A 12,224-nucleotide genomic window follows, 5' to 3' on the forward strand; every position below is an offset into this window, starting at 1 on the left:
TGGCGGTGCACCATTTATGGTGTGAAATACACACCGTGCTACCCTGAGGCTACTTTCAGACGCGACGACTTTTAGCTGGCCGCCATTAACGGCACGGTTCCGTGAAATTCAGGCCACTTTCAAACGAGACATCTCACTCACTTTCAAACAAGACATCTCATGGCACTGTGCCGTGAACGGTGGCCCATGGAAATTGGTCACGTTGGAAAGCGGCCAATGCAGTGAAGAAATTATCGTGGGAGAAGCATGAGCAGAAGAAAAAAATGGTGAAAATCGCATCTGAGTTGGTGAAAATCGCCCATGAATTGGAGAAAATCGCAATTAACATGAAATTTGCGTATTCGTGGGAAAACCCTGGAATTCACGTTAAAATTCGCATTATCGCATTTGCGACTTTTGCATATCCCTACTCATAAGTTGCTTTCATCCATTCATACTTTATTAGTTTATAAGAGGCTTATTTTGTTTTTTTTTTCTCGTAATATGCAATATTGTTCAAATAATAACTTGGTCAGATGAAAGTTTGTGCGAGTGTTTTCTCAATTCCTTCATGGGTCAAAAGAAGAAGCACCTCAAATATCCCTTGCCATACCATTTCCCAGTCATTTTTCTCTCTCTCTTGAATGCATTGTATTGGTGGTATTTGCGTCAGAAGGTTACCCTTAATATCAAGATCAGGGACTACCACCAACATTAATCTCCTAGGGAGGAGAGTATTTTCATTTATTTTGAATTTTACGATGCAGTGACATTGGTTTATCCTGTAAGTCTCGTACGGAGGGGATCGATGTTGATTTTGATTTTTTTTTGTCTTTTCTGAGACATTTCCCCCCGGTTCCATCATAATATCTGGGCGAGCCGGGGTGGGATGCCACCATTTGTGTACACGTTGAAAAATGATTTGATGCGTTCCTGGCACATGGCGGTGGTGACGGCTGCTCCGGTGCCCCACAGCATACATAATCTCCTCTCCATGGCTACCGAGAATCAGTCCCAAGAGCTAGTAAATACAATCCAAAACAGGGCCATTGGAACGTTACATTGGCACCAATGTCTAGTTTTTGAAGAGGAGGCTCCAGGAGTTGGCAGGAATTAAATTTCTGTAAAGTATGTGCTGGTTTTTGAGGAAGTTGGAACCAAGCAAACAACAAATTGCAGAAAATGTGGACAACAATTTGGAAGGCGAATCTAATAGCAGCCCTATGCCAACTATTTCTATGATTGAACAATCCAAACCTGGATCCAGTAATTGGCCAAGCCTTAAAGTCAAAGTGATCAAAAAACCTTTCTAAAACCTAGAAAAGTCATTAAGAAAGCCAAACACTCTAAAAATTAAGTAGAGAACCCGAAATTATGCTTAAAATCACAAAATCAAGGAGATGTAGCTGTTACACCTATTGACTTAAAAAAATTAAGGATAAGGTAAGGTAGGGTAAGTGCGACCCCAAAAAAGCATATATGAATTTTAAATAGCTTACGAAAATTTTCTAGGCTTGCTAAAAACAAGAGATTCAGTGTATAGTATATATGTGTATCACTGAAAAGGATAATTAGATTAAAAATCCTCTCTCTGTAAAGTGGTAATTTTTATAAATTTTTTCTCACAATCTTGTCAAGGGATTGCACTTACCCTGTACATGGGGCAAGTGCGTCCCTTGGCTCATATGCAATATATTTCCACATTACGCGGTACATGGGGTAAGTGCGATTAACCCAGACATTCAGCTGTACATTGCTTTTTAAAGTACCAAATTATGTTTAACCATTCTTGAGAAATCAACTTTTATCTTAGGTAATGTAAGTAGATTGTTTTTTCATGTTATTGATAATTATGACACAATATGGAATTGTTGTTAAATGTGTTTTTTAATGATAGTAACAGTATTCGGCTGTTACACATTAATTCAAAAGTGTATTAAAAATAGCTAGTGTGCATAAAAGCTGAATAAATAATAATAACAATAGTATAAATCTTGCACATGACAACAAATCTGAATACAAACTAGATTGTGTTGAACAAAGAATTGCTTCTCTAATGTAACTTACGTTATTAATATAAAAAAGCTTAATGAAGAAAAACTCATGGTCTTCCACAAATTGAACATTGAATATTTATTTGCGTATTTTAAGTTGTACCCCGAGAAAGATAGGCAAAACGTTAACTTTCCTCGACGGCCGACAGAGGGCTTGGGTAATATATTTACAGCATGTTCCCTATGTATTTCGCTGGAATCTTCATTCTGTGGATAGGTGAAACTTATTTCAGTACCAAAACAGAAAGAAAAGAAAGCAAACCACGGGATCACCTGATTCATTTATCTCCAGAATTTTCCCTACATAGTGAGCAACTGACTTTTTGCTGCTGAATGTAGCCAGAATCCAATCTCCACTTTGAATGTTGGTCACCAAATTTGTTAAGCTTTTTCGACTCATGCTATCTTGTTTCATGCATTAATACCATGTCATCTACATCCTCCTCATCAGAAGATGATATCCAATGCCCTATCATAATCAATCAACAATCTAAAGCTATCTTTATCTAATAAACCTTCAAAATAAAAGTTGATGTGAGGAGGAGAATTAAAAGACCTAGTTTTATATACCTCGGTGTTTTGCAACATTTATACAAGAAAGTTGCCAGAAAACTGCCAGACAAAAACTAAAAGTTTAACGCATGATCTGTTAGATGGAAACTAAAAATTTAATCCATACTGCAACCTCGTAGCCTGGGGTAAGTGCGACCCGTGTCGCACTTACCCCAGGCAACAGGGTCGCACTTGCCCCGGAAGGTAGGAATGAAAGGTTATGACGGGGAAAGTGCGACCCCCCATCTAAAGTAAATATAATGACCCGAGTTCCAAAATTTAAAGTAAAGAAAGAAAAACCAATCCATGAAGAAGAGAAAACAAGATAAAATTCTTATCTAACACCTTCGATGCATTGATTCTGAGGGAACTGCGGTGTAGCCTCTCCTTACAACCAACTAAGACTACGAGATGAACGGACGGGTATATTTCCTAAGCATGTGGAACGAGAAATTAAGGTATAAGAATTACAAAGTCGTTGGCTCTGGTTCCATTACAATGTACGGAATATGTTGCATGACCGCCACCTGCTTCGAGAAGGGAAATACGATCTTCCTTCAGGGGAGTCGCACTTACCCCACCTCACCTTAACTGAAACCATAGGTTGGTCAAAACTTCCTTTACTTATGATTTCTAGAGGACTTCTTTTATTTATGTTTCCATACATGGAAAAACCTCTTTCTGCATCTACATTTGCCACAGGTATCCACAGGGTTTTCACACAATTTTCTACAAAATGGGGAAAATGATTTTAAAGGGCAAGAATTAGTGGAAGTACTGAAAATTCTTTTCCTTCTTCCTGAACTGATCTAACAGAATCCTTCAAAGCAGAATAGCCAAAAAGTTCTTGAGTTTCTGTTAATGATTTAATGAGGACATGAGCAACAATTGTGCTTGAGTCCTTCACATCAGTTGTCTATATACACCTTGAGTTAATAAATCTTCCCATGGCTGTAATAATGTTCCTCCCTGGGTCACTGTATACAAGGAATGACAACTTGATATTAGTCTTTATGCCTATTTGCTTTAGGACCTCACACATGGAAAGTTGCACAGATTTTTGAGACTATTAAGCGAAGATTCATTTTCTTTTCCAAACTGTGCATTGCTGACTAGGGTAAAGGAATTCTACAAATTAAGGTTGAGCCGGTTCTCGGTACCGTTCTGGTTCTACCCCATCGGTTCTTGATACTCGGATCCAAGGATGAACTCTAATTGTCTGAATTAATGGCAAATTTAAATAAACAACCACAAGAAGTGAATGAAAATAATTTCACGAATGATGTTAATTAGCAGGAAAGCTCTGTAAAAAAACTTAAGATCGCCTCCATAAGTTTATTTGCCAAGTAAAAAAGTTAAATAACACATTGTTAAGAATGCATGATCGACCAATATGTCTCATTACATCAGGCAGCCACTGGTTCATTCTCCAGGTTTTTGTTGTAACTTGTAAGTCAGATCAAAATACATTGTGATGTAACGCCTTAAATTGTTACTTTAATTGACCACTCATTTGCATGCTTCACTGCCACAGTTCTTATAACCTCAACAATAAACTGCTCAACACGCCGGTACAGCGACAACATTCATAAACTGAGCGGCCAGGAATTAACGCAAAAGTGTAATGCGGTGTTGCATTCTGCAGGATAACCACATTTTTCGATGCCTTGCATAGGTTTATGAACTTACGAATAGGCTCTCGAAAAGCATCTTGCTCGTATATCAAAGAATTGCTGTATATACACATGAATCAATCTTAAGACCACTCTCAGACGAAATGATTTTCCGCAGGTGCAGTTCACAGCACAGCACACGGCATTGCAGAAAATCATTTCGTCTGAAAGCCACCCGAATTTCACGTAAAAGTCGTTTCGTCTGAAAGCGGCCTCAATGTATCATAGCCCATATTTCACGCCGTAGACGGAGCATCGCCGGGCTGGATTGAAATGGGCGCCGTGCCGTCAACGCAACGGTGTGATTCGACTCGTTTGAAGACATCCATAGACCTATAGTAAGTTGAAAGAACGTCACCGTGCCGTGGCAGGCGAAAAGTCAGCTTGTTTGAAAGCGGCCTATGTGGCAGCGGCTACAGAATGTTACTATGTGGCGAGAGCGACAAATTGACGACCCATTTAATACGCGTTCTAGGGAGCAACTCTCAAAAGAAAAAAAAAAACATGGACACCATGCAATCGGAAAGTAATATATGCGTTTTCAAATCTTTTTTTCACTTTTTGGCCTTGAATACGCTGCGAACCATTTCGGCTTTGGGCGCCAAATTCAAATCCTCGCCACAGTTCCGAGCCGGTTCCAAAGCACCGACCTTATGCGATCGGTTCTTGATACCGTTTTTTTAAGAAAACTTAAAGTAACGGGGTATTTTTTACCGGCAATGGTGGAAAATATCGCGCCAAATTCGCAGAAAAAGTGCTTAAACGCGAAATTTCGAGGAACCAAGCGAATTTCGCGCAACCTTGGAAATTTCGCGTTATATTTCGCGGTTCGCGAAAATTCGGTTCCCCTACTAATGAGTCATAATTTATTAAAGCCTAAGCCTTCACTGTTCAACGCTGCCGTAGCTCATTTGCTCTATCTCATTACGATTCCAAGGGCAATTGGCTCGTAGCATAACACATCCGCGTAATATCGCGCAGTGTAGTGACTTCTTCGCCGGAATTTGCCGTTAAATTTATCACAGCCTCTCTTCGATTCCCATGTATCAATCCTGAAATATTTAGAATGGGGCGCTTTCTCACCTGAAGAATTAGATATTATGAATTAAAAATGTGCGGAAAGAAATTTAACGCAGCCGTGGAAGAGCGGAAATACAAGCTCACGCGCCCGGTACGCGTCAATGCCGAACAGTAATACCTGTGACTCACCGCGACGCATTGGACTGCGTTGTTGGATAACTTGTTGCAGGAAAACCTTGAGTGTGGGTCTAATGTAACAATTTCGTTGACTTGAACACGGCCGCTGGCTGGGACCGGGCCGCCGTTCACGTCATGGCCCACAGCGTGGCAGAGAGTAGTCTCGTCTGAAAGTGGGCTGAATTTCACGGCGTCGTGACGTGAATGGCGGCCACCGAAAAGTCGTTAGGTCAGAAAGCGGCCTAAATGTAGCACTGCCTGAATTTCACGCCGTAGACGGTGCACCGCCGGGCCGGATTGAAATGGGCGTCAGGGTGACCACGGCGGCCGTCAACGGCGCGATTCGATTCGTTTTAAGACATCCATAGATACGTATGGATATTTGAAAGCACAAAGCGCTAGCAGTTGGGGGGAGGGAAGGAAGGAACAGAAAGGATAGGAGGAGAGGCGGTTCTCCTTATTAGCGGACGGATAGTCGGATATTGGCCCTCCACAGAGCTAAAATGCAAAAAAAAAATCATTTCGACATTGGCCAAATCTAATATCTAATTCTTCAGGTGAGAAAGCGTCTCATTCTAGATGTTTCAGGATCAATAAATGGGAAATAATTTTTCAAGTTTCTTTGAATCCGATTATGTTTTGTTATGTGCACTTCTTTCCCTGCCTTTCCTGACCGATTGGCAACAGCTGTAATCAAAGCTAAGCGATTTTGTTGTATCTAGCTGCTGTCCTACCTTCCCTCAACACCTGAATGAGTGGTATCGAAAGGGAACCCACGACATGAAACATTTTGGCCACTTTGTAAGTTATACAGTACTATGGTTATACCGTAGCTACCCAGCACTCAGTTTGAAAACACTATCATGAGTGGTTTTGTTTTGCTGTTGGACTTTTTTTTATCGTGGTTCCTGCTTTAAATATCGAACGAAGGAATTTTTAAATGCCAAAAGCTAGTGATACCGTTTGTACCAGGGCAAGTGATTTCAAATCAGAAGGATTTAAGGTGAAAGACAGTATTACTGTGCAAAGTTTGCGATAAAAGATTTTAATTCGAAAGATGTCACACTTTGTTAAAGCACATCAGTAGCGATACACATAAACGTGCAAAAAAAAAAGGGGACCCGCAAAACAACAGCTATCATTTGAACACACAGTCACTCAGTCAAAGAAAGGGAAGGAGGAGCTTGTTGTTGCTACTACAGAAGCATTTTTAAAGGCTTCATTTAGTGTAGAGAAACTTGACAATGCAAAAATTCTGGAATGGCTCTCGAAGTATACACATATAAGGTAGTGGGGATTTGCCGTTTGCCAATCGTATTCGTCAAGACTACATACTTGAACCATTTCTTTCATGTAGTTTTATCAGAAATTTTGTACAATCGAAGTTGTGTTAAATGTTATGTAAAATGCTTAATAAAAGCATAAGTATTCATGAAATGTGTACCATAAAATAATAAAACGCCTATAAACCTGGGAAAAATGTAGCATTATAATAACACCGCCAAGATTTTCCATAACACTGAAATCACATGGTTCTAAAACAAATTTTAACAAAAAATAAAACCACTTTCATGGACCTCTACTCATAAATAATTAATGCATAAGTGATGGGACTAAAACTTCACATAACAACTCAAAAAATGTATATGACTATGTGATAATCTCCGAGCTAAATTAAGCTGTAAAAATGTTAGCTTCAGAAACTTCCTAGCAATACTTATCACAATTAAGTCTACAATAATAATGGATACAAAATCCTTACCCTTCTCCCAGTAACATTCCTTGCTCTCCACATCCCTTCATTTAAAAACTTAAAATTTTTGAAGTTTTTGAGAATATATAAAAAAATAATCTACAGTAAACAGACTGACTTCAGTGTGTCGTACCTGGAAGGAGCTCTCTGTCAGCACATTCAGTGCAAGTAGGATAAGGATAGAAGAGGTGACCCCGCTCAAGTGGATACGGAAGCATCCGAAAAGTACCCTCCCACGTGCAATGAAGCAAATTCAGAGCTCCTTCAACTTGCTTCCAATGGGTGAGATGAAAAAATGCATACGCTATTGCTTCCGAGTCTCCTCGCTTGAGCACATGTTCAGGGGGAAGTATTAGTGGCTTCATCTCCAGAAGATACTGAAAGATAAAAAAATAGAGAAGGAAATTCACTAATTCAATTAAATTCATAATTTTGTTGCTAAATCTATTGTAATTTTTAAACATATTATAAACATTAAACATCATATTATAGGTTAAAGCGGACAACTATTTTTTCACAATTTTTTCCTATTTGTAATTTTGGGTTTCAACTTTTGAAAAACATCATTGCCCGAGACTGAGGCAGAAATTCACTCTTTTCATCACTATAGATTTAGACTATTCCCATAAGGTATTTATTATGATTTGATTTTATATTCTATGCAATTTTGGTTTGTTTTTTTAGTGGAAATATACATGCAAATGCCTTGTTAATTCACAATAATCTCGTAATGGTCGCATCAGCGATTCATATTGTAATTGAGAATAGAATGTATTTTGATGATAAATACTAAATATTGATATTTCTGTTGGTTATACAAAATTTCAGTTTACTTGAAGTTCATTTCGTGTTCTTCCTACAGAAACACGTTGGCTTCTGGTGTCAACATTATCGCTACATATTTAGCTAGCATTACAGTTCAACCATTGAAATTTTGGTCGCACTCTCATTGACAGTGTGACCTGAGCACAGTGCACTCAGACCTATCACTGTTGAATGAAAACCAAAAACACCTCAAACAAAAAAAAAACAAACCTCATTTAAAAAGAAAACAAAGTGGGAGTAGACATAATGGACAGCATGTGTCGAAAATATTCCACAAGGCCAGCCACGAGGAGGTAGCCTGTCCATTAATTTACAGCATATTGGATCTGGCCTCATTAAACAGCAGATTGCTTTACAATAAAACTAAAAAAAATATGAGTTGTAGGAAATATATTTTAAAAATGGTGGAATGAGTCTTGCACATCTCATTGACGGAACCCTCACCCTCATATCAATTAAGTTATACGTCTTCAAACCTAACAGCCACATCCCCACGCACAGGAAAAAATAATTGCCAAATTGTGCCAATAAATTGTCTAATATACGACTTCAACGCAAACAAATATTTTGTCGAAAAATCACTGAATAAAATTATTATTTCTGAGATGTACAACAAAGTAATACATATGTTTAAACTTTTATGCATCTTGTGTAAACCCACTGTGCCTATTGAAAAAATATTAAACAAAACTTATGTACTGAAGCAAAAACAATATAATTTCATGATTAGATTTGCAATTGACAAGTATGTATATGCCATTGGATTAATTATTTTTTTAAATAATTATTATTAATTACTCACAGAGGAAATATTATTTAAAGATGTTAAAGTGTTTAAAATGAACTGATTAAACACTTAAAACAAAGAACTCAATTATGGATGAAAATAAGGCTTTTTATTCCAAATAAACGTTGTAGGGGTTAAAAGACCTCAAGCCATTCTTCTAGATGGCCCAAAACTCCCGTCCTCATTGTGCTAAGCAATGTAGCCAGTATATTAACCATTAATGATCTCACCAAATTTAATGAAGTTGCATTTATCAATTAAATATTGCACTTCAGTTTTACAGCTGCCTCTACTTCTATTTTTAAGGTAGCAAAAGGAGACTGTGATCACTTACGCCATCACGAATATGGATTTGCTTTATCAACTGTAGATGGCTTTCTGCTAACATTGTATTTCATCATCATAGGCTTATTAACTGATTGAGCATTGAATGAGTGATTTAAAAGTGTGTTCAGTGAGATCTCACTGATTTCCGTATTCCGAAAGATAAACTGGAAAATTGCAAATTGTCAAAATATGCTAAGAAAATATTGACAAAATCTTCTAGAACTCTCAATACATCAACAAAAACTAATCAATGCTGACCTAATCATCTGATGTAGGCAAAAGCTGCCGTATATGTTTCATAAGAGTCCCTGCTGTGCCTCACCCTACCTTATCCAACCTAAGGTCTTTGACAACTGGCTGAATTTTTAATGGCCAAATGAGCTAGTACCTTGGCAGCACTATGATACACAATGTCAGAACTCATTTTTTTAGTGAATTTGGATTCAATTTCATAATCCAGTGATAAGTTATATCCACTGATATTTGGATCTGACATACCCAATCTGACCTTACGAAATTTAGACTAAATGGAATATTTTGTGGCAGCATGTATCATGTTACTTAAGACACTAAAACGTTAATATGGTTCACAGAATTTTATTACACTATTTTCTAGTTAATGGGGCCACTGGTTATTTGGAGCAGCTTCTTAATTTGGGCAGAATCCAATACAAAAATATCACTGAGTTTTCTCCACTTAACAGGGATAACATGCCATTTTATTGGTCCATGATTCGCTAACGTTGACGCAATGCTCACAAAGAAATTCAATTTTTATTGTATCAGGTTTCCATTTTTTAACATTGTCCTTCTTCAATTAGGTCTTCTTTTTTAAATAGGTACATATTCTTACCTCATCGTAAGAGCTCTAGATAGGTAAGAGATAATTAAACCAACCAACAGAGGATCAGGATTCTGTTTCCAAACAGACACCGAGTGTCATTTCGTCACTTCCAACTTATCTGTTTTTATAAACAGATGAGTTGTGGCAGTAGTTGTGCTATAGATGATAGGACAAGAGATAGGTGTTTTGAAAATAGAAGGGTGTGAGCAATGACAGTCAGTTTCCAGTTGTTCTCAGCCACTCGGACAGACCCCTACTGACCACAAGTGAATGTATCCAGGATAATCAAGGTCGGTAAAAGGCAGGTCGTGTCACGCTCCCATTGTGCATTTCGGTTTGATCATTTTGGTTCTCACCTGACCGTAGTTAGCGTGGTGTGTATACGGAGCGTGTGGAATAATTTCGAAAAATGGTGTGTTGCAGTGCTCCGAATTGCTCCAATTCCTCCAGAAAAGGAGTAAGACTGTTTCGATTTCCTTCTGATCCAAAAAGAAGGGCTGTGTGGCTCATAAATTGTCGAAGAGACAAATGGAAACCTTCTACCACATCGCGCTTGTGTGAGGTAAGCTAGTGACAATTTCGCAAGTGTTTTTGCCTGGAATTGGGCCTTGTAAGTATTTGTATATTTAACTTAATGCTTAATAATGCTATTAGCAATGTATCTCGAAGAGGGGACTTCTCATAGTAGAAATATAGGCTTCTTTCAAGTTGCTGTAAACAACGTGCTTGGCACTAGCAAATGTTGACATGGGTTCATCACGTTTTGCCTTGGATTAATATTGAGTAATTCCATAAGTGCCATATTTTCCAATATTTTTTATTACTTTGGGTTATGTTATGTTACGGGGACTTCTCATAGTAGAAATATAGGCTTCTTTCAAGTTGCTGTAAACAACGTGCTTGGCACTAGCAAATGTTGACATGGGTTCATCACGTTTTGCCTTGGATTAATATTGAGTAATTCCATAAGTGCCATATTTTCCAATATTTTTTATTACTTCCGGTTATGAAACATGTGTATTATTCAGGAAACAGTGAAATTTCATTTTAGATTAATAGACTAATATAATTGCATGTAAGCTCACTTGCGCTAGTATAAATTTCAATTTTATTTTATGCGCACTATGGGTTATACCTTCGCTTTACGGAAGTGTTTCAATTCTTAAGAATATTGTTATTATTTAGGTTCATTTCACTGAGGAGCAGTTTGAGAGTCGCCGACAGGATGGCCGCAAGCTACTAAAACGAACTGCGATTCCAACAGTGTTTCGCTTCCCACATCTCTCAAGAGCTCCTGCTTTCAGTCGAGCTCCCCCAAAAAGTAGAGTTCTGGAAGAAGGTAAGTATTTTGAAAATGAATTATAGAAAGTGAACAAATCGGCGACAGCCGTAGTCTTTCCGTATAATTGGTTTACAATTTTGGAAGTCGTAAGGCTTTGAGTCTAACGCATGTATTCCTTATACGATTATGCACAGCAATCATTGACGGACAGCATAATGGTCCCACCGACCCAGAAAACATCCCGTGTGATGACGGAGAATTGGTGGAAGAAGCAGGCGATGACGATAGTCAACAGGACGAGGTCTCGCGGCTTAGGAAGGAAATTCGAAGGCTGCAGGCAAAAGTAAGTACTGTGATGTTTGTTACAGCAAATTTATTTTTACATAATGTGTGATTAACGATATTTCTCAGCGAAAAGTTATAAATTATGATTGTGAATTACAACACAAGACTTATGAGCTATTTTTTTTGAAATTGATGCAATGTCTCAATTCAGTTGAAAACCATTTGGGATAGTTACTACTTTTAACCTGGATTACTGGTGTAAAACAACAAATTAAATCATTTAAAATTGAGTAAAATAGAGACATACCTTCATTAACACTAAGGGGGCACATAAGTTCAGCCCAGTTTATCACTTCTAAGTGACTAGAGATTGAAAGAAAATCACAATTCTTAAAATCATACATACTAAGACAATCAGGAATGTTACTAGCTGTTTTAGTCTTAAGGCTAAGTCTTGTAGATATTGGGGGATGGTGAATATCAATGGGAAGTAAACTTTCAGTAGCTGAGACTAATGTGCAGTGAGTTCATGAGTTATGCAATGGCATATTGATTTCTTTGTTTGTACGTAATTCAATTTTTCCATTATTAAACTTATTTTCAGTATCACTGTTGTTGAAGTGATATTTGTGTGATGCTACATTATACACACCCGAATTGTTGTAA

The 12,224-nt window shown here is 37.9% G+C and overlaps 1 protein-coding gene across 6 annotated transcripts in view; it reads right to left on the bottom strand.

Moving 5' to 3' along the window:
* The window catches only part of LOC124171866 (protein ST7 homolog), a 176,950-nt gene that overhangs the window by 56,242 nt on the left and 108,484 nt on the right, over window positions 1–12,224 (bottom strand). For all 6 annotated transcript variants that reach the window (XR_006867992.1, XM_046551225.1, XM_046551228.1 and 3 more), the window contains exon 9: window positions 7,342–7,585. Coding sequence is in view for 5 of the 6 variants with exons in the window: in XM_046551225.1 (XP_046407181.1) it covers window positions 7,342–7,585 (244 nt within the window). In the remaining variant the exon portion in view is untranslated. The remainder of the gene's footprint in view (window positions 1–7,341; window positions 7,586–12,224) is intronic.

This window comes from Ischnura elegans, chromosome X (assembly GCF_921293095.1).
Source record: "Ischnura elegans chromosome X, ioIscEleg1.1, whole genome shotgun sequence".
Lineage (NCBI taxonomy): Eukaryota > Metazoa > Arthropoda > Insecta > Odonata > Coenagrionidae > Ischnura > Ischnura elegans.